This window comes from Molothrus aeneus, chromosome 17, assembly GCF_037042795.1.
Source record: "Molothrus aeneus isolate 106 chromosome 17, BPBGC_Maene_1.0, whole genome shotgun sequence".
Lineage (NCBI taxonomy): Eukaryota > Metazoa > Chordata > Aves > Passeriformes > Icteridae > Molothrus > Molothrus aeneus.
Window position 1 is genome coordinate 11,639,212 of NC_089662.1, and position 22,621 is coordinate 11,661,832.

At 41.9% G+C, this 22,621-nt stretch overlaps 1 protein-coding gene across 3 annotated transcripts in view; it reads right to left on the reverse strand.

The window, feature by feature from the left end:
- The window catches only part of PHACTR3 (phosphatase and actin regulator 3), a 100,896-nt gene that overhangs the window by 48,349 nt on the left and 29,926 nt on the right, over positions 1–22,621 (reverse strand). For all 3 annotated transcript variants that reach the window (XM_066561484.1, XM_066561485.1, XM_066561486.1), the window contains exon 2: positions 226–387. In XM_066561484.1, the coding sequence (XP_066417581.1) occupies positions 226–387 (162 nt within the window). The remainder of the gene's footprint in view (positions 1–225; positions 388–22,621) is intronic.

The following is a 22,621-nucleotide window of genomic DNA, read 5'->3' on the forward strand; positions in this document are numbered from 1 at the left end:
CAGTCTGGGGGCAAGGCTTGTGCTTCACTCTCATATTTTGACCTTTCCTTCTAAATGTACTCAATTGTGTTATACAGGAAGTCAGCCTATATGGGCCCCTCTGAGCCTTAAACATTAATAATCTGTTGAATGCTGGAATCTCTGAACTGGGTTTGGCTCAGGTCACCTTTAACATGTCCCATGAAAGCTCTGCTGTGCAGCATCCCTCTCCTGCTCCCAGCCTACCTGCAGATGTCTGCTTTAGCTTCTCATTTTTCTTTTTCCTCCACTTCCACGGTTTGAAGATCCTGCCCAGTGTTGCCAGTTTGCTGTTCCTCCTCACTGGTGGAGTTCGAATCCCTGAGACCAAGTAGTCAGAACGCACTGCAGGGGACTGCTCCATCTCATCTGAGAGGGGAAGAGAGGAAAAACCTGTTAGACCAAACCCCACAGTGACTTGCAAAGGGCAGGTAGAGGGGCTCACCAAGGCAGTGGTGCCACTGTCCCCCCAAAAGCTGCAGGGAGCTGCCACAGCCTCCTGAACCCTGGAGAGCTGAGAGCTCCCCGTGGCTTTAACAGGAGAGTGGAAGTTTAACACATCTGTAAATCAAGCTCACGTGGCCTCCAGTTAATCACATAAATGTAATGCTCATTTAAAAAATGCAGACCTTTATGAAAAGCTGAGAGGAAGTGTGAGAGAGCTCAGATCCCTTTGGAATCCCCAGATTCCAGTTCTGTTCCTGGGTCACAGGATATTGCTGCCTTTTAAATGAACTCTTCATATGAGCTAACACAGAACACCCTGACTTTTGTGAGCTAATGCAAATCTTATATAAAGAAGAGTTTGTTTGATATGTGCTATGTAAGTAAAATCTCAGAACTACTGTGAAAATTTATTCCCTGAGAAAGCTAAGGGGAGAATTCTTTCCTTTTTGTCCAGCCAAGCCACAGGAATTCAGAGATAATGCTTCAGCTGGAAAATCAATTCAGGTATTTTTAATAATTTTCCTTGAAAATGCACCACAAGTTTTGCTTATAGACAAGTGTTGCATGAAACAATACCCACTGAGTATTCACAGTTGTGTGCCAGCCAGTGCCATGGAGGACAGTGGGACAGTCCCTAAATGGGGTTATTGATGTCTTTACTGAGATCTGTATTACAGCACCAGTGCAGTAATTGTTGAAAGAGAAGCTGCCATCAGACCTGTTACAGAAATAAAAACTGAGCAGCAATTTGTATTTTTTTTCCCAACAACCAGTTAAGATTTTAATTGGGAATGTGAAGCTATGAACATATGTACATTTCCAAGTAAGTTTTCTCTGGAACAGCAACATTTATCATAAATTGCTTCATGACTGCAAGATCATACAGATCCAGCATCTTCTAGGCTTTGTTTTTAAGTTAACAGGGTGAAAATGCCTAAATCACAGCATGGAGGTGGGGATTTCCAAGTAAACAGGAAACAATTTTTGGAAGATTATTAAACACAGCAGGGGAATCAACACATTCCTCCTCTTCCATTTAATTTTGAAAATACTGGTAATAGAGATGAATCACTCAGTGGAGACAAACTAAAAACTTGGCTGTGTGAGCTATTAGAGCAGAGAAAAGCTGTGACAATTCCCCACACACATCGTGCATGCCCAGTGAAATTCTCTTTCTTTGTATTGAATTTAGAGCACCTTTTTCCTCATTCCACTGAGTTTATCTGGAGGTTTAATTTACAAGAGATTTAAAGTAATAATTTTTTTTTTCCTTTGAACTCATGGTGCCTACCCAAGGAGATATTTATAATTTACAATTTGGAGGTCAGTATTAAGTTGAGAGCAGGAAATAGCAATGAGCCTTGCACAGAAGGAAGGCAGTAGCCTACAGACCACAGCTGGAGTGCCAAGATATTCTGCTCCTTTCCTAGCAGTGTATTCAAAAATGAGAAGTACCACAGAAATAAGCTTTGAAGAATTAGAGCTGCTCTTGATTACAGCAATAGCAATGAGAATGGAAAATGGCAGAGTAGATCTCCTATTAACTTGCTATTATGATCACTTTAAAGCTCTAATAGAAGCCTCAGGAAATAGCATTTGGTCATTTCTTGTGACACCTCTTGAGTGGAAATAGAAATGTTCATGAAATTAGCTCATCTCCAAGTAGCTGTAGATGAGGCTGTGAATCAGAGCCTGGGAGCTGCAGTGGAGAGGGACAAGCTCAGTTTAGCTGTCCCTGCTCCTCTTCACCCTGCACTGCTGCTCCTCCCAGGCCAGGAGTTTCTCAGGCATGGAGAGGAGGATTAAACAAGAAGCTGATTTACTGGCTCTGCTGTGTTTCCTTTGGGATGGAGGTGTCTGCAAAGTGGGTCAGGTATCCCCCACATGTTTTGTTTAATACTGCTAGTACAGGATCATTTGAAGTTTTTGCCAGATGCACAAAGATACAGATATACAAAGAACCAAGAAATCATTTGAACCCAAACCTGTGGGTCTCCAGCGATGCTCATGGTCCCAGATATTCCCCTAGAAGGGGAATGGGGAGATATCACAAGGACACTGAGGCTTCCTTGAGTGCTTCTGTGGTTTACACCAGCCCTGCCAACTGAGTTTCTTCCCTCCCTTTCTGCCCTCTTGGTTGTGGAAATGCAAAGATTTTGATTGCAGATGAAACACAGATACAAATCTGATGCCAAAGAAGGAATAGCAGATAAAACATATGTTCCAGTGGAGGTTTTTGTGGGCTTTTTAACTTTATTAATGTTTCTTATATGGTACAAGCAGTCCTTCTCACCATATGCAGTTTCTATACTGTGTATTGGGAGAGATGGACACAAAAATAGATAGAGACGCAGCAAGACAGATGTCCTGAAGTCCTAAATAACAAAGAAGTGGTCTCACTGGCAATGAGAATCACAAGAGAGCCCTTGGAGCACCTCATTTCCAGTCAGTTCATTTTCTCCTGGTTGTGGGTTGGCTGCTTGGGAGATCAGAAGTTGACAGCACAAAAAGCAGTTCCCACGTACAGCAGCGACTGCTGGAGAAGGCACTCCTAAATATCAGCCAGGTCCTGCAGCCAACAAGCTGCCAAGGCTTGCCAACCCTCCAACCACTCTGTGAAACATTCAGCACTTTTTTTTAATCTGCAGTCAATATTTTAATTATGCTAACTGTTCTGTGGAATAATGTGGTTATTTCTCCCAGAGCCTGACAGCCTGGGGCCAGGCCATGCAATTACACAGGGGATGTCTGCAAAATACAAACAGCCAAGAGCCAAACCATGACTCTCCAAATCAGCAGGGGGAAGCAAGCAGCAGCTTAACTCTCTGTGTAATGTGGAAGGATGAGGCACAGTCACTATCAGGGTCCAGAGAGCAGCAGTTTAACTCCAGCACAGTCAGACCAGCCTGTTGGCCCTCACTGCCCCACAAGCAGGCAATCCTCAGCCCTGTGGGGCCACAGGATTTTGCTCTGGCTAAAGCTTATTTGCTGTTTATGCCAAAATCACTTTAAATTCCTCGCTGTACACATTTGAGGGCAAAGACTCCTGTGCTGGAGCTTCAGCCCCAGAACAAACCCCTCCCATATCACAAACTCCTCAGCTGCTCTGTGTGTGCCAAAGGGGTGGACACCAATGTGGCTGTGCCCCTGCTGATGACGTGGGCAAGTTCCTCTCACAGCGCTAGCTGGGGTAGTTTCTAGAGCTCCTAGCAGAGGTGCAGTGTGAGTGGGTTAATGTCTGAGACATCCCCAGACAGAGGAGGGGAGAGGTTCCACAGTGACACTGCTCTGCAGTGCAGCTCTGGGCTGCACAATCAACCAGGCAACAAAGAAGAAGCAAACAAACCATAATATTCATTACATTTGGCTCCAGGGTCTGACCCCTCAGAAAGTCTGAGCATCTGCAGCTTCTGTTTACATCAGCAGCAGTTGTGGTGAAGAACACCCCCTTGCTCTCTTCCTTAAAACATTGTGGTGCCATAAATAGAGCACTCTTCCTTCAATTCCCCTCTCTGTGGGAATTGTGCAATCTTTCTGAAGGTTTTCTGCTCAGAGAAGCTCTCCCATTTGCACATGTCAGACCCTGCCTCCATCCCAGCCAGCCTCCCACAGAAGTGGGGCAGGTTTGTGAATTGTGTGATGGGAGAGTGCCCTGAAGTGCCACAGCCCTGTTCCTACAGCAGCTGGGGCTGGTGCTGAGGTGATCCTGGGTGATAACAGCACTGTTCAACTGAGCACTGGGCTCACTGAGTTGGTTTTATCTTCTCGGGTTTTTGGAGTGTGGAGCTGGATGCCTGCTGATTACAGCAACTGCAGGATGCATTCCACAGGCTGAGGAAGGGCAGCTGGGAACATCAGGGATGCAGGGCTGAGTCACACTGACCTTGCCATGCAGGCAGGCTGCAGGGGACACGGGATGTCCTCCTGTGAATGCAGCAAGAAGTTTGTGGGAAGATGAAGGATGCTGAATTTTAATGTGCTGGGAATTCTGGTAACTTAAATTCACAGTAATGAAAGTTGTGCCTTGCTAAATCCTGTGTGTACATTAGTAGGAGAAGGACCACTGAAAAATCTGCAACCTGCAGGCAGTTTAAAAATAACACAGCAGACAAGAGCTGCAGGCAAATTTGTAAGGCAGGCGTGCTCTGTTTGCTGATGAACTGGTTTGTGATGCAGCTCTGCATGTTTTCCCCTTTACTGTCATTGCATCTCTCTCTGCAACTCATGTATTGAGCTAAAAAAGGAAATAAAGGTTCCCTTTGGTCCACTGCAGAGGGCAGAGACAGTGAGTGGAATCAAAATGGCCCATCTGGCTTTTGGGATAGAGGTGCCTTTACCACCAGTAACTTTCAGTGCTGCCTGGAATTCAGGAGTTCCTCTAGAAAGGTGAGGGAGGATGACACAGGGGGAGCTGAGCTTTTAAAGGGTTCCTGTGTCCCCCTGGTCACTCCCAAACTGAGCCAGCACTTCCCTCAAGGTGGTCCTAGCAGTGAGAGGAGCCTGCAGGGCAGGGAAGGCAGAAAGGTGGTGCTGGTTTCAGAGCAAAGATTATCCTGAGCATTGTGAAAGAGAATTAGCAGCAGGAACAATTCCCCTTTTCCTTACTTTAGCATCCTGAAAAATAGAGAACTGACCACAGTGATGAACATGCAGGATAGGGATAAGTTGCTTGTGTCTGGAAGCCTTTGAATGCTTCTGTCATATGTTCCAGAGAAGCAGAATTCAAACTGAAGAGCTTTTTTATTGCACCAGTTAGATGTTTCCTGTGATGGAATTCTTCCTTGTTCTAAAAATGTTTTCTGTCACCTGCATTTCTGCAGACATGCTCTCTTTCTTGACTCTCTTTGAAAGAGAACTACAGCAGAATGTTCCAGTTTGAAGTTTCCATTTCAGTTTTTTGAACATAAAGTATTTTTATTTTTGCAGTTTTGAATGACTGTTAGAAACTAGAACTGAAAATTATAAAAAAGAAGTTTATGATGAATCTGAAATTTATTTAATTTTTGAATGACTTTGTATTTGAAGCTGTGAATGTTGCAGTAGTGTTTGGGACTAGTTTGGAAAAAACTTACACAGAATCCTTTGTAAAAGAGAAAACCTAGTTCTTAACAGTTAGATAATTAGAAAGGCAAGGTACCTGTAGCAATTATTGAATGTAATCATGAGCTGTAGCAATTATTGAATGTAATCATGAGCTGATTTTGGGTGCACAGCTGCTTATGTGACATAGATTGCTGCTCTGACACATCATATTCGTTAGACAAAAAACCCACTGAAATAAAGTAGGGAAAACTACAGGTTTGAGGTGCAAATTCAGCCATTTACCTATCCAAATTTTTAGGTTTTGTATGGTCAATGGTGTAAGGACAAAAATGGCTTGAATTCTTCTCTTATTGCAACCCTTTGTGTTCCTGATTTCCCGCCGTGGATTTAATCTCTCTCAGAGCTGAACCTCCCAAGGAGCAGATGGAGAGTGGGCCAGGTTTATCCACATGGCATCCACGTCATCCCCTGAGTTACCTTGGGGGGAAAATCTGGCACAGGAAACGTGTGCAGGCTGCAGACTCACAGAGATCCATGAAGCAGGTTGAAAATGCAAAGATAAACAGCAGGGAAATACAGAGACAGCTCTGGGTTCAGCTTCCCCTCAGTAAAGGCTGTGCTTGGCCTCAATCACTTTTCCTTTTGCTGAGAGATATAAATCCTGATTAAGTTTTTGTACCTCCCTGCTTGGAAATGCAAGTTTACTACGTGGTCTCCAAAGTCTGAACTTACATTTTTGCTTCAGACTCAAAAGGTTTGCCATTTGTCCTTGTTCTATAATTTCCACTGCTCTTTAGTATGTTAAATTACAATTTAACATTTTTCTCTAATGGAAGGAAATAAAATAAAAACCCCAAAGCATAACTTGTGGGTGGCAGGAGGGGGCTGTGCTTGCCAGGGAAGTTTATTTCCATTTTGTCATGCTCAGCCTCCTTCAAAGTATTTGGATTTTAAAACCAGGTTACCCTGACATGAATGGGGAAACAGATTATGCTTATCAAAGGAAAGAGAGCAGGGAAGTGGCAACTCCAGCTAAATCTCTTAGATAAAAATATGCTTTGTATGCTTGAGATTTGTGATTTCTTCCAGAAAACGTTCCTTGGGAAAGCTGACATATCACCTACCAGCATTACCACCAAGTGAGTTAAGGTGCAAAGAAATTAATCAGGAACTTTTCATGCTTTTGGATCATTGTGTCAAGCTCCAACACCACTTGCTGTGATTTACAATGCACGGTGTGACATTAGCAGTTCATTAGCAAAATAGGTTTGTCAGTGTTTGCATAAAGGAACCCGCAACATCCTTACCTGGCTAAGAAAGAGCTCAGTAACAATAAGAAAATGAGCCTGATGAGGGATTGCTGTGTAACCACTGTTAATTCAGTTACCTGAGCCTGTACAATGTCTTTGGAGAAGGCAAAGCCTCTCCCCCAGTGAGAGCTGGCTCAGGCAGCAGAGCAGCATCTCCCCACAAAAAATCCATTCAAATGAAATAAAAATCCTTTCAAATGGGCACTGCCTCTGCAGAGGGCCAGGGGCCTGTGCCAAGTCTGTCCCTCTGCAGCTGCAGGGGTTTGTGCCACACACAAATCCCAGGGCTGGGCAGTTTCCCAGGCTCCTGGAGGGATGCTGTGCTGCAGGACACAGGGAGCACAGGGATGTTTGGGATGATGCCCTCAGAGCAGTGAAACTGCTGTCTGCACTGCAGGACCAGCCTTTTATCACCTGCAGTTGTTTAATTAGCTGTAGCCTTGCTGCAAACCTGTTGAAAGGATGTTTTTTATAGCATCCTCAGGGAGTCTGCAGACTGAAACACACCCTGGGCTGTCTCCAAGAGGCACCTTCAAATCCCTTCCACTGCAGTTATCCCTGGCAGCAGCTGCCTTTGGAGGGACATGGAATACCCAGGGAAGCCATTGGTGTAAGGGCAGTGTTTGCCAGCAGGAACTGCTTTTCTGGGATTCTGGACTCGTTTCTGGGATTCATCCACTGCTTTTTCTGGGATTCATAGCCCAGGACTGATCTATTTAGAGTTTCTCCAGCTTATGGGAGTCTGTGTCTGTCAGACACACAGTCAGCTCTCACTTTACATCTATCCCAACCTTGTCTATTCAAGAATTAATCAAATCCTCATGTCCTAGGCACTTTCATGCCCTTGTAATTCCATGCATAATTTCCCTCTTTGCTCGAACACATCACAGCTCTCAGTTGGTGCTGTCACTGTTCAGTGCCACTGCTGCAGATGGAAAACAGCCTTTGTGCTCTCTGAAATGCAGGAGCATCTCCTTTTGGTTTTTTTTCTCCTTTATCACTTCTGCTGCTTCACACTCTTGCTTTCCCCACACCCACTGGCAACAAACACACCTCAGCCACCAGTCTGGTGCTCATTCCAGGCCTGCTCTAGGGAACAGGGCACAGATTTGGGAGAAGGAATGCTTAGACAATAAAAATCTGACATAAACCAGACCAGCTGCAGAGAAAGGTAGATCGAAAACAGGCACAGTGACCAAATTCAACTTTTGTCTAAGGTTGTGCATCCAATGTGGCTCCTTGTAAAACTGTTCTAAAGCAATCAATGATTTGTACACCTGGTTGGTATGGAAATTGTAATGAAACCCTTCCTGGGAGGTTACTTCACCTGAATGGATGTTAAATACTTTCTCAGGATGGTTTGCTCTGCTGGACATAATATTCTGTAAATATAAGGCACACGTAGGAAATACTTAAAGGGGAACATTGTTTTTAAAGAATCATTTATTCCACTGTCTGCTGGTGCCTCTCACCAAGGCAATTACACTAAATACTCAGCAGTTCTCCAAAGCAAGGAACCACAAACCCCCAGCTCCTTTGCAAAGCCACATCTGTGCTTAAACAGAGCAGAATCAGATGCTACCAAGTCCCCAAGGGGGATGGCACTTGTCACCTGTTAAATCCTACATTAAACATCATCCTTAGCATGGAACTTTCTCAAAGCTCACATGAGGGTTTTAAAGCACTGGTCTAACCAAACTGCAGCATGCCTTCTAAAATTCAATTCTTCACTGGTCAAGGGCCAAGAGAAATAATTGCTTATCAAATTTACTGTAGTGATTATCAGTGTTTGCCTGAACCAAGACCACAGTCTAGTCCTAATGGAAATGGCAGGATCTTCAGAGCAAGAATAAACATGGAAATTACTCTAAACATATGAAGCTGTCTCCTCTGCAGCTCTTGGAATTACTCCATTCCAGGTTGTTTCCTTCTTCTATTATAGGAACTAGGAAAAACAAACTACTGAGTTGTAATCCTTGGCCTGTGTAAGGAACAGCAAAACAGAGAGACAATGTTCCACATGGCAATAACAAAATGAGAATTTTGGCAGGAGAACAGCAATGTCTGTCCATTAACTCCCTGTGTCACCGAGCAGCCAAGCAGGGAGAACTATGGAAATAACAGCAATTCCTCTTGCTAATGTGATTTATTGGCTGTGTCTGCATTAGCAAGAAATGCAGTGTTAGAAGTGGGGCTGTGAGCAGCTGGTGCTGAGGACTCAACACCTCCTGGCTGCACTTGTTAAGCAGCACTGGTGTGATCTTGTGACTCCAACTCGACAGTGAACCAGCTCTTTCCTCACAAAGTGCAAAGGAAACAAGATTCTTCTTGATAATAAAAATACCAGCTAAACTAAACAAGCAGCCTTCCAAAAATAAACTAAGAGTGCCTGTGTTTTCTTCCCAGAGGATGGATGAAAATCATTATTTGTCTTACTAAACTGCAAGATTCAAAAGCCCCTAATCACACATGCAAATTCATAAAACTTGTTGGTATCAAAATTCACCAACTTTCATCAAGACATTGACTCCTAAATTTTTGGTAAAGTAGAAGCTCCCTTGTGTTGCATTTTTCCTCACATTAGAGCTTATCTGAAATGTCCTTATATTGCATTTTTCCATTATAAATGCCTGTGTCCAGAGCGACAGGTACCTTCCCAGGGTCTTCCAGCAACACATTTTAGCATTAAGTAAATTGCTATGCATAAATTAACAATGGCAAGTTCAAAATTCCTAGAATGATGAAAGAAAGAAATGACAGAAAAAGCAAATTTAATGCACAGATGGATGAGTTTCTTTCAGCTTTTCTTCTAATGTTCACAGTGCACTGAGTTTAGTGGAGAAAGGACCCTGCATTAACAATAGTTGTACTGGTTTTATTAACTGGAGTCAGTCTTCTTGCAGTTCAGTGCAACAACTGAGCTTTGTATTCATTTCTTAGTTCATAAAACATTCTTTCCATGCAATCTAGAGAATTGCTGCTAAAAACATTTTAGAAAAGACATTGTCACCATTTATTGAAATGGTTAGGTTTGAAAGAACAGGAGAGATATCTTGTCAAGGTCATTTTAAATTCAAGTTGTTTTCAAGGAGAAGACTTGTGGGTTGGTAAGGTTGTACTGCTTCCAACAACTGCAACAGGCACAGAATAAACCTCAGCAATATGTCTGCAGCTGCTTAAAACCTCCAGGAATATTAGGCAGTAGTCTGGACAAGTAGGATGTTTAATGACTGCAGTGGTTACACCTCAAATGGAAATACACACCAGAAGAAACATATTCAAAGCAGAGCAGAGACAAAGAATGCCAGGAGCTAAACTAAAATGTACATGGTAACTGCTGAGAAATGGCTTTTTTATAGATATATTTTAGAATTCTACTGGTAAAACCCTCCAGAGGTGCCTTTAAGTGCTGGCAGGTTCCTCTGAGTGTCACCTGTGTCAGTGTTGTCCTGCTCCTCCTGCAGCAGCCTCTGGGTCCAACAGGAGAGGATGCAGCAACTCCTGAGCTGCTCAACATTTTCCTACTCAACATTTTCCTACTCAACATTTTCCTACTCAACGTTTTCCCATGGCTCTGTCAAGGAACCTCAGGGGCTGGGGCCAGCAGGGTAGAGGTGGAGCAGCCTCAGTGTGCCCTGGAACACCAGACCCTCTCTGCACCATGCCCCACAAACAGACACTGCTGCTTGGCTGTTCTTTGTGAATCACAATATGTTTTGGAAAATTTGAATTTGAATTTGCAAAGTCCTGCTGTGCACACTTTGTCTGAATAGGTAAGATTACTCCAATTGTGTGTTTAGACACTTAATTGATAATGTAATGGTGGAAAAAAAGAAAGAAAATGTGGAGAATTTACAATTTTGAGAGGTGTTCACATGATTCCACTTCTGTTCTTCTGGCCAGGACTTATGCAAAAGTACAAGATGTAACAACCATTTCCCAAACCATAGCATGACAGGAGGCTCTCTGTTTGTACAGGCAAATTTTGTTCATTTTACTGGCCACAAGTTTCAAATTCACATTTTTTAAACCAAGTTACCCAGACAGCTCCTTAGTCTTGAGCTCTTGATTTTCATTCAGGACATGTTTTCAAGACTGAAGCCTCTAATGAGTGTTTTTCTAACATTTGCCTTTCATCAGCAGGAATATTTGACTTTCTTTTCTTGCTTTATTCTCCTATTTTTTTAGTTCTTAATTTATTACTTTTTACACAAAAGGAATAACCAACTCTGTGACAAAACTATCATTTTATAACCACCACAGAATCTGAACTGAATTTCTGTTTCAGTGCAAGAGGTTTTTATTAAACAAGTAAATAATAGTCTTGTTAATTTCAGCCATACCCTGGGCCTGTTTTTATGTCTCACTAAGCCCAAACAGCTTGGAAGGAAAACCAGCATGGAATATTTTTACCCTGTCTGACCTAAATTTATGTTTGGTTTAGTTCTTCCAAGAGAAAGAGAAGTGGAATAACTACTCCCTCTTCTCAGTTTCTTTTCAGCACTCATATTTTAACTGTGTTCTCAGCTGCCTGCATGAGTCACAGAGAGCTGGGAACAAGAACCCCCCACAATATTGTAATAACTGCTTCCTCAGAGGGAGCCTCTGTGTGTTTTGGGGGATACCACTAAAAAGCCACAAAAATCTCCTGAGAGCTTCCTTGTACCAGAAACCTCCATGAGAACCAATAGAGGAAGTGACAATATCTTAGCTGCAAAAAGAGATTATTTATGAGTGTAATAATAACAAAGATATCAGAGGATTTCCATACAACTCTCTTGAAATTCATGTAATTGTTCTCCAGCATTTGTAGAGATTTCAGACTGCTGTGACTTTGTGGATTGTTTTGTGTAATGACAGCATTGAATTTCACTGGTCTAGGCATAATTTGGATTTGGTCCTGTGATGTTCCAAGAAACTCTGAAATCCACAGGCTTTTATAAGAACTGGGAGGGTGTTCAGTGCTTGCCACACTGCTCCACACTGTTCCAAGATAATGAGTTCATCCAATGTCCCTTCCTGTACAGTGTAAGTTACATCCAAACTAAATCTGTTTGAAGCTGCCTAAGAAATATTTAGAAACAAGGGGGGAAAAGCATCCTTCATTCTGAAATGCCAGAACTTATTGAGAAGAAGCCAGACCCCTCTTCCTTTGGTTCATGTCTGGACTGAGCAGGGCAGAGCAAACCAGGTCAAGGATCTTGTGCAGTGAGAGGAAAAAGGAAAAAAGGTCAACTTAATCATAAACCAAATTCACTGGGGGGTCAAACGGATCCAAAGAGCAAACACACAAGAGTAAAAAGATGTTGTGAAACATTAACAGAGGCTCTTGGTATCAAATGTGCCCATCAGCAGTACAGCATTTATAGGCCTGTGTGATTGTGCCTTAGCGTGCCCTGGCTCAGTCCTGTTGGCTGGAGCTTATCTGCCTCTAACACAGAGATTCAGTCCTAAATTCCTGCCCATAGACAAGGAGTTGGTCACACTGAAATCGTATCTCCCTACCAGAGACTCTTCCCTTTCTCACTGGGCTACCCTTCCCCTTCTCTCCAGCCATTCTGCTTTCACAGCCTGTTCTGCTGTCATTTCACCTCTGCACAGCTCTGACTGCTCATCCTGCAGCCTCCCCTCCCTGCTCAGTGCAGTTTGCTGAGCCTCTGCACAGGAACAGCCTGACTTTAATCAAGACTATGCAGGAACAGCCTTTCTTCTCTGAGAAAGCTTGTAGACATTACAAGTATTCAGGGTTTGTTCACAACATTGGGTAATGAAGCAGAGCTAAAAATACCATATGTTCCTTTGACATTGCCCATTCATTGCTATAAATGACTGGAATTTTAGTGACTGCAGAACAAAACATGTTTTATGGTTTTGCTTTTAAGTGAAGCGGTGTATAAAGCTCCTTGCCACTTGGAATATCCCCGTGTTTTACATAAGAGGATAACAAAGTTTATTTGGAAAAGGCGGTGAAGCCTGCAGCTTGTTTTCCTCTCATTTTCTTTAATGAATGAGGAGAGATCGTAGAATGTGTGATCACAGGAGTGGAACTGGCTGAATTTTCTCAGTTATGAGAAAATACAGTGAGGAATTTATTGAGTCTGCTCCCCAGAACATCACCTCTGATTGGCAATTCAGTGCACTGGATAAGCAGAAATCTTTTCAATCAGCTCCAAGCCTCCTCTGCAATCTGTGTAAATCTATTTCAACAACAGAATGAGATTATCAAAGCATGACAGAGAACTGACACATAGGGCCAGATTGTTTGAAGATGTTTATTTTAAGTCATTTCACATAATCTTATTCACTATATTTGTTTTTTGAACTCGGAGAAGGAGAATTTTTTTTTCCCTAGTAATTAAAACTCTGAAGGCGGACACTCTTGCCTGCGCAATCAAAGAACTTATAATATTTTAGAAAGTATTAAAAAAAAACTCTTATAAAAACCCTCAACTAATTTCTTCCTTTCAAGTGCTGAAATGATCTAATGCTATTAATAGAAGATTCTTTCTCTGTGGAAAATTTATTCTTCTATTTAAAGCTACTGGGGAAAAGCTTGAAAGAACAAAAAATTATGATTCTGCCATCTGGCTATCAGTACAGCCTTTAGATGATGAGTTCAGATAGTGGCTTTAGAATGCACACATTTATTTGGAAAGAAGGCAGGGTGATAGACAAGGCATCATTTGCATCCCATGGCTAAGACACCCCTGCTAGAATCCCACCCATCTCGTCCCTCAGTGCTGGGGGAAGCAAACTGGGGGATCCCAGACTGACAGCCCTGAAAGCCACAGATCTTCCTTTGTGCCCAAAAGCAGTAGAGCTAATGCAGCAGCAGAATCTCCCCAGGTGCTGCTCAGCCAAGCCTGAGCCTAACCCAGATGCCCCAAGATGAGCAGAGCAGGTGTTGCTCTGTCCCCATGACCTCCCTGCAGAGGGATGAAATTGATACCAGAGCTGGGATGACATCTCATGTGGGCAATAAATCAGCAAACAGAACACCTCCCCAGGAGTTTAAAAGGACATTTTATACTCAATAGCTCATATCCTGCTTCCAGGCACCTGATCCATTAGGCTTTACTTCCCTGACATGTGCTAGGACTTGGTAATTTTCTTCACATGCTGACTCTGCACCCAGGTGCCATTCTAGGGATTCACTCCGGAGTTATGAGTTATGTGTCTTGTGCATTCCTGGTGGGATCATGCAGAGATCACATTCACAAAAACACAGGGGTGTGTTGCCCAAAACATGTGACTCACAATAAACACAGTGAAACCTGAACAGAAGGCTTAAAGCTGAAAATAAAATACTTCTGTGGATGTTGTTATTGCTTCAATAAGGAAATGGAGGCAAAGGATTTGTAAAGTGAACTCTGTGCTAAAGATCTCTGAGTAACCCAAACCCAGTTCTATCTCTGCAGCATCTGCATGGCTGTGAGCTCTAAAATGGAGAGCTAAGCAGCATTCCCCATTTGCAGGCTGTTGGATGGGAGGAATTATGTATTTCCATGATGTATGCATGGCATGGGATTAGATACAGCAGCTCAGACCCCCTAACACAACTTTTCTTCCACAAGAATTTATATCTTCTTCCCTTAGAAGATACAGACATGTCAAGCAGGTCTTAGTTTACAGACTCTTGGACTGGTATCCAATAAATTGAGTTTTAGGGCATTCAGTAAATGATCAAAATGACCACAATTCCAATGGTACAAAGTGCAGATCCAATAGAAATTCATTCTGCCCTCTCAGACTGTTTAAAATACATTGATTAGTCCACACTGTTCCTGCAGGCTTTTTGCTGGATCAGGTATCATTTCTCTGCACCACTTGCACTTTGTGCTGTATCAAGAATTGTCTGTCATCCCCCAGTTGGCATCAGTCTGGCATAAAGCACAGAGCTGGCATAAAGTGTAACACAGCTCTGGCTGATTTGACAGAAATATGGTCATTTGCCCATGCCTGCTCTGCAGGAAACCTGTCCTGCTGTTAAAAGCCCTCGTGCACAGACCTGGTGTCAACACCAGCCTCTCGTAGGATGGCAGAGCCTGGCAGTGCCAGTAGGTGATGGGAAACTCAGGGAACATCTCAGCCCTGAGCTTGGGGTGGCAAAAACGAGACACCCATGGTGGCTCCAGCCCCTGTGCACTTCACTGTGCTCAGTGACCTCAACTCTCACCAGCAGCTGGATTTTCACAGCTGCAGGGGGGATGCAGAACATCTCTTTTTCCAGGGCAGAAGAGATGCCCTGCCCTCATGTTTGCTCTTCTTGGCTTATGCAGCACAATTCAGTAGCTATTCTGTAGTCTGTATCTGTATAATATGTCCATACTGAATATGGCTATGCACGCAGCATTACACATTATATTATGTAACTACATGTTGAAAATCAAAAAAAAGCCATCACAGAGTCTGCTGATAATATGGACTTGGTTACAAAATAGCTGCTTCTCATGGAGGTCAGAGTGGGAGAGGGTTTGGGAGCTTGATTTTAGAGGGGCACAGTCAGCACCAGAGATTTTGTAAACCCAACCCAGCTCCCCAGTGCTCATCCTGCCTCGCTCAGCCAGGCTGCTCCTAACCCCTCCTCAATAATGTATCTCATTCATCTGAGCAGCATGCATGATGATTTTCAAATAAAACAAGATAAGGCAAGAGTTAGAATTAGATTTTGGCATCTATTACAGCGCTGTCTTACACAGTCATATTTATAACGCTCCAGTGCCTAAATGCACAGTGAAAGGGCTGTAAACAAGAGTTAACTGCAGCTCCATTAAAGGGTTCTTCAGGTCTCCTCATCCCTCCTGGCTTTTCTTCCCTCTGATTCTTTTTTTTCTTCTTTTTTTTTTTTTTTTCCCATGTTTCTCCACCCCTGGCCCCCAGAGCTGGCAGAAAGGCAAGGGGAGAAGGGCAGTGCTACTTTGTATTTAGGCAACATTAAAAGTGAAAAGCTTTGACATCTCCCAAGCCAAAACTGGCAAAGCCAGCTGAAAAAACCCAAATGTTTGTGTTCCAAATTGCCAACTTTTCTTATTTGTTGAAACCATTCCAGGATGGCTTCAGGCTATGCTGAGCTAGCCTAAAGGCAGGTTTAACTTATGTTTTGACCATTTAAGAAGGAAAACAACTCTCTTCTTCCATGATGCTCTTTGGCACTCAGTAAATAAATTTTATCATGGCAACTGCAAAGCCACTTGAGGCTTGAAGACACAAATTTTAAATTAAAGTGGTCCTTGACATCTTGTTTTACAAACTAACCTGGGCACTCTACAGTCATTAAGAATAAAAAGCCCACATGAAGTAGCTTAGTATCATGTATTAGTGTCATGTTTTCCAGTTGTTACCTCAACATAACAGCTGAGTCTTACATAATCCTGTTTTGTAATTATATACCCAAGTGCTTTACAGAGGAAGAAAGCTAAAATGTGTAGTGGGACCAGAGTCAGGTTTATCCAGTGCTGGAAAGAGAAACTTCATCTCTGAATGTTGCTCCAGAACTCTGCCTTTTAGCTTCTTGAGCTAAATCCTAGAGCCCAGCAATTTCTGACTGGTCACAGGCTGGGGAAGTTCCCCAGAGCTCTCCTGTCCTTGCTCTGAACATGGTAGAATTCACAGTTTGTGAGGTCTGAGGGTGCACAAATGGATAATGTAACTGTTTTGGGGTTTTTAACCAAACCTGAATGCTGTGCAGAATGACTGCACAGAAAAATATTTTCAATGATTGCAGCGTGCAGCTGTACACGAAGGATGTGCATATTCAGACCTAATTTGAGATCTTGCTGCCCCAGCTGGAGGTATGAATCATATAATGGCTGTGGGTTTGGGCTGTTCTGATGTGGATCCACTCAGCTGCACAAGCAGAGGCAGAGATTGCCTGTCCACACCTTCCTGCAGGCTCAGCTCTTCATCCCCTCCTGGACATTCCATGCAAACAGAGGAAACTTCACAGGGCTCAGCCTCCACAGCCAGACCTCACTGCACCAGCACAAATTCCTGCCATGACTCTCCCCAAAATAGATTAATCTTTGGAGAAAATGAGAGCAGAGGCTAATGAGGGTTGAGGCAAAGATGGGATGGCACCAGCAACAACTTCCTACAAATACAGCAAGGTAACAGTTTCTATGAGGACATGTAATAAAACCAAGCCCTGCCAGGATGCACAGTTAGGGGAATTTAGTTTGAAGTCAAATCTGATGCTGACTGGCTTTCTTCAGTGAGATACGTGACACCTGGTCTCCTTATCTCACCTTATCAATTTAATCACATTTTTAATGAGCAGACATATAAAAAGTAAACATTTCATTTCTCTTCTTACAATACAAATTTTCTTTCTATGCTGCTTACTTTGAATAATCAGAGTTCATTTTTAAACCCTTGTTCAATATTTCATTCCAAGGATTTCACAAGCATCTTTGAAATGCTATTTTGAATCTTCAGCAATGTTTAATGCAAATTTCCAGGGATTTTCCCCCCTCTCAAACCGGGCTCTGTCTTTCAGAGTGGGGGAAGAGCTGTTTCATGGTTTGCTTATGAATCCAGCTCCATTCCCACCTGAGAGAGAAGTGAGAACTCTGTAGACCAGGATACAGCTGAACTGTGGGGAATTTCTGTAGTAGCCACCTATCTATGGTCCATAAAAATCTAAAAGTCATTCAGGGGTGTGTTGCTTTCTATTATGAATTCTGAATGAAAAATCAGTGTTTCAGCAGTTATGGAATGAAGATATATTTGTGTCTTGATACATGTGCAAATAACAGTAACTGGCATTGATAATGGTATTTGGGAAGCTGCTGTGCAATTTTATGCTCAGAAGAAAATAATCTGATGTGTCATTTGGCATAAATTGCCTGCTCTGGATTTGCAGATCACCACAGTTCTCTCCCATTTTAATTGGGTTTCACTGCACTAATTTCTCTGGATTATTGCATTTATCACCTTTCAGATGATTGTTCAATACAATCCTGTATTGAAAAGGAATTTTCACCTATCTTTCATCTTCCAGATAAGAAAAAAATAAGAAAAAATGGAAGAAATTCTCATTATCTGGAGTAAAGGGAGAGGAGAGAGGATCCTGCTGCTTTTCTCTAATCTGGGCAGTGTTTTTAGCTGACTTCCAGCAGCAGTGCAGGTGTAAAGTCTCCATGGGGCACTGAACCTGTGCCATAAAATAGGTCCAGTTTTATTTGTCTGGCACTGAAAACAAGGGAGAAGATTTTTGACTTGCAGACACAGGGAGAGAAACAGTCCTTTGGCTTTATTACCATTGCCAGAGGTGTGAATTACATCCCCTTGAAAATTGCATATATCCCCCTGGCCTTTTTTTATTTTAACAGGAGGAGGGGGGCAAGAAAAAGGGATGGATCCCCTTGGCCATCTGGTTTTTGAACCAGCAGAGTGCATGTGCATCAAATTTTCAAGGCTTATTCCTCCAAAGTAAAAATCAGAAATTTACATTCTGAAATTTTGATACTTGGATGTGTTTGTCCATCTTGCCAAGTGCTGCTGAGGAAGTGGTGCCTGGTGATCATGTCTGGAGAATCTTGCAAGAGACTGAGATCTAATTTTGGCAAAAAATTTAGTGCTGCAAAAATAACATTAGGGTCTGATAGCTCAGTTTTCTGTGAGTGACAGAGCTTATTTCTTCTTGAAGAGCATTAATAGATTTTGCAGATAGACAATAGAAACAAATTAAATTTTCTGGCCCACGTGGTTATTCAGCAGAGCTTGGTAAAGTGAGTCATAAGGGCTCAATAGCCCATGGTTTAATTTAAGTTACATGACTTCTAAGAAAATCTTAAGATTTTTGGGGGAGGGAGATTAACTTTTTATAGAAAGAATTAAAGAACAAGGAAAGACCAGGAAATAAATCTGAAGGAATTTGGTGCACAAAGTTGGCACAAGCAGCCTCAGTAGAAGACAGGAGGGAGAGAGCCATCCTTCATGTGGAATAATCTAAAGGAATATTCTAAAGGAATACTTGGGTGCCAAATGACATAAAACAGATTAACCAGAAGCAGAAGGTTGAGGGAGAGCTGGCTGAATTAAATATTCCAGTAACTGGCAGATCAGCCACGTGAGGCATTTTCCTCTTCAGCCACTGCACAAGGGTCAGGAATTTGCTCTACAATTAACAAATCATGGGATACTCAAACAAATCAGTGCTTTCATCAGCTTCTACCATTTCATCACGTAACTTCTTAAATTGATTTTATATTTTAGGCTACATATTCCCTGAAATGCATTTCTCTGCATATGTGGAGCATGAAAAATTAATCCATTAACAGGTATTCTTTAACTAGGTCTCGAGAGTGCTGTGAGCCTGAATTATGCTGCATTTTCCAGTATCTTTTTAATTTTGCATGTTCTAGATAAAAAACAGTTTCCTTTAAAAATGGTTGCTCTCTTCTCTGTAATGACAGGAGGGGAAGAGGATATTGAAAAGTTCCTCATCAGCATAAATAAATTAAAGTCCCCACTTCAGAGAAGCCAAGAGGAATGAAGGTCCATTAAATGTTTTAAGAGGAAGCTGGAGGCAGAGATGACCAAAATGAAGCTCCCCAGTCTAAATATATTAGCAACTCTCTCCACAGTTGGATTTTTAAATGTCACATAATCTATTAAAACTGAAACATCTTTGAAGGTAGCACAGTCAGAGGAGGGATTGTGCTACCACATATTTAAATAATGGAGTATCACATTTGCAGTTTTTAAACCTGTATTTGCAGGTTAAAATTCAGCTTTCTGCTAACAGGGCCAGTCTTGTATTTCTGCCTCTCCCCAGGCTCCTCCTCTCTTTGTTATCCCTTCCTCTGCTGCCTGATGATGCCTCCTTTTGCAGGATTTCAAAGATTTGCAAAAATTTCACAGCAGTAATCCTGTCATGCAGCCAGGGAGATCTATGTACACTATTTATAAACTGATACATTTCCACTGGCTGCACAACAGCAAATTCATGATTAATTAGATATTATTTTAGAGAGCTTCTCACACAGCCAGTGTTGTCAGCTCAGGATTCAACCCCAAGTTTTATGGTATTTATGCTTCAGTGTGGTTTACTTCAGGCAGATATTGATAAACTGGACACTATTTACATTTCTTGTGTCACTTTTCGTAAAGAATGTCTTGTGCATGAGTCAAGATACCCCAAACCTGGAAGATCTGTTGATTTTTTTCTTTGTACAGCCCTACCATTGACTTGTCTGTTGGCCTAGAGCAACCTTTCCCTTCCCTCTGGGTTTCATTTATCCTCTTTGAGTAAAAGGGATACAAGGAATTTAATTTACTTTGAAAGGTATGATTACCACTCGCAATGTCCTCTGGAGTCTTGGGATAACGGATGGATGTGTGTTTAATAGAGAGGACATTCCTGGCAGTGGCTTTGGCAGGAGGATCCTTCCCTGTGACAGGAGCACCATTTCAGGGCTCAGGAGGGGGAAGGAGAAATATGCCCAGAGTTTCTGAGGCGATCCTGCTCCATCCATCCTGGCAAACTTTAATTTTTGAATACCAACATTCTCCCTGCAGTATCTCCTTAATTTTTCCACTGCCACTTATTGTGGTTTATGACAGTTTTATCTTTAGTCATGGGCATAGTTTTTCACCTTGGTTTCAAACATAGTTTTTATCAACTTTAAGTCATCTTGTAGGCATCTTCCTTTCTGGACTGTTTATTTTAGGGTTTTCTTTTTTTCCTGATCACCTCATTTTTACATGGGCCTTTTCCTAGAAATTAAGCACCTGGATGTACTGGGCCTCCTATTCCCCCCCAAAATAAAACTGTATTTTGGCTCTTACTCCTTCAAACCTTTTGAGGTGAGCCCCAAGCACCACTTGAGATGAAATTCAGAATTCATTTCTTTGGGTCCTGAAACTGCTGTTGGGTACAGCAATTGTTTACTATGTCCAAAATTATTCATCCCTCTTGTCTCAAAGAGAAAAGGATCCAGGCTGTAAGAGGGGAACCTTCTACCATTGATACTATCTGCAATTTACAGCTTTTCCTCATAATCTTTTTTTTCACTGAAACTTGAAAATTCCGAAGTTCCATTTAAGTCTCTTTTATTCACTTGACATGGTTTTTTTTTTTCACTGAGATGGTTTTGCAAATATTAACAACCTCTGTAAACAAGACCAAACCACACAGGGGAAACTCCTCCTTAACCTGATCCCTGAAGAGCCATTTGGAACAAATGGCTTTGCATAATCCAGCTTTTTCTAATTAGCATCTCTGGCAAAAAGCCACTTGGGTATATTTGATATCCTTTTATCTTAAGATTAAATTTACATTTGCTGCTAGGTAGCTCTGACATCTTCATTCTTGTTTTAGATCTCTGTCATAACATGATTATTGTGTGATCACTGCTCACAGCAAACCAGCCCCTATTTGTAAACGGCTCAGGCTCACCCACAGTGATGGGCTCTACAGTCCTGCCAAAGAAGAATTTTTCAGGATTTTTTCCAACTTAGAATTCAAAAACTGTTGGTATAAAAGCTGCAGGGCAGGTCTAGAGTATTTTTGGAGCTATTTAACAATTCCAAAAAATAAGATGGAAAAACAACCAAGAAAATAATTGATAAACAAGAATCTTTTTTTGAAGAGATTGCAATTTAAATATTCTAAAGAAGGTTAGCCCAGCTTTACAAGACAGACTACAGCATAGATTTTAATGAATTTTCCGAAGTTTGAAGAACTGAGAACAACAGATCCTTTCCTTAATCCAGTTCTCTAACCACAAAACCTTTTCCGACCACAGACAACCAAGCACTTTGGAAAATAACTTTTCAAGGGCAGATCCAGTATCAGTGTTATAAATCCTTCCAGCTCTTATGAAATCAGTTGATCTATTACAGATTATATCAACTGAGGATCTGCCACAGGACTCTCCAGTAAAAATAAGTTAAACAATATAAATCAAAGGAAAGTGCTTTCATAAACACTAGATATATTAACAAAAATTCTTGTGCCATGAAAAATTCCATAACTTAAAAAAAAATTAAGTTTGAATAGAATTTTTTTTCAATGCTTGGAAACGATGAGAAAGTTCTCTGGTCACAGCAGGAAATGTGTAAATCAGATCAGTCATTCATCTAATTTATTTTAGGAAGTTTCACTATTCACTAAGGTTCCCTACAGCTGCTTTAGTGAGAGCCTTTATTGTAAAGTGCCAAAAAAGATGGAAAATATCCTACCATGCAAAGTTACCTCTCCCAGACACCCCTTTCTGAGAGTAGAAAAAGAAAAATCAAACTGCAATGCAATGCAAAGGTAGAGTGTCTGCTACAAATCAAACAGGAATCTAATTCTGTTCACCATACAGGCCTTTGGGATTTTCATAACTTCTGTGCTTAATCAGATTTCATTTGATGGCCATTCATTAAGGAAAACATTCCCATTTCCCCAGGAAAGCAGATTTCTCCTCCCAACAGCTTTGTGCTCCACTCTCCCTTTACCACACGAGTCTGTTGAGTGTTCAGGTCAAAACCACAGAGCAGGAAAACACTAATGCAGAACTGGAAATCCTTTACTTGTTTTCATTTGAGGTTTGTTCACCTCAAACACCAGCAGGAGAGTGAGGGAAAGTGCTCCAGTCACACAAGTCTGAAGTTGTACTGGGCACTTTTTACTAAGACCATGCTGAAACAAATACCACAATGCAACCCATAAATCAGCTCCTTTTCAACCCATTAAAAACTGCATAAATCACATTCTGTCAGCTCAGGGCTGCTTTATAATTGCAAAATAGTGCCAAATTTCCAGCAGAAACAAGGGCTTGGTGCTGGACAAGATTAGAGCTCCATAAATTAAT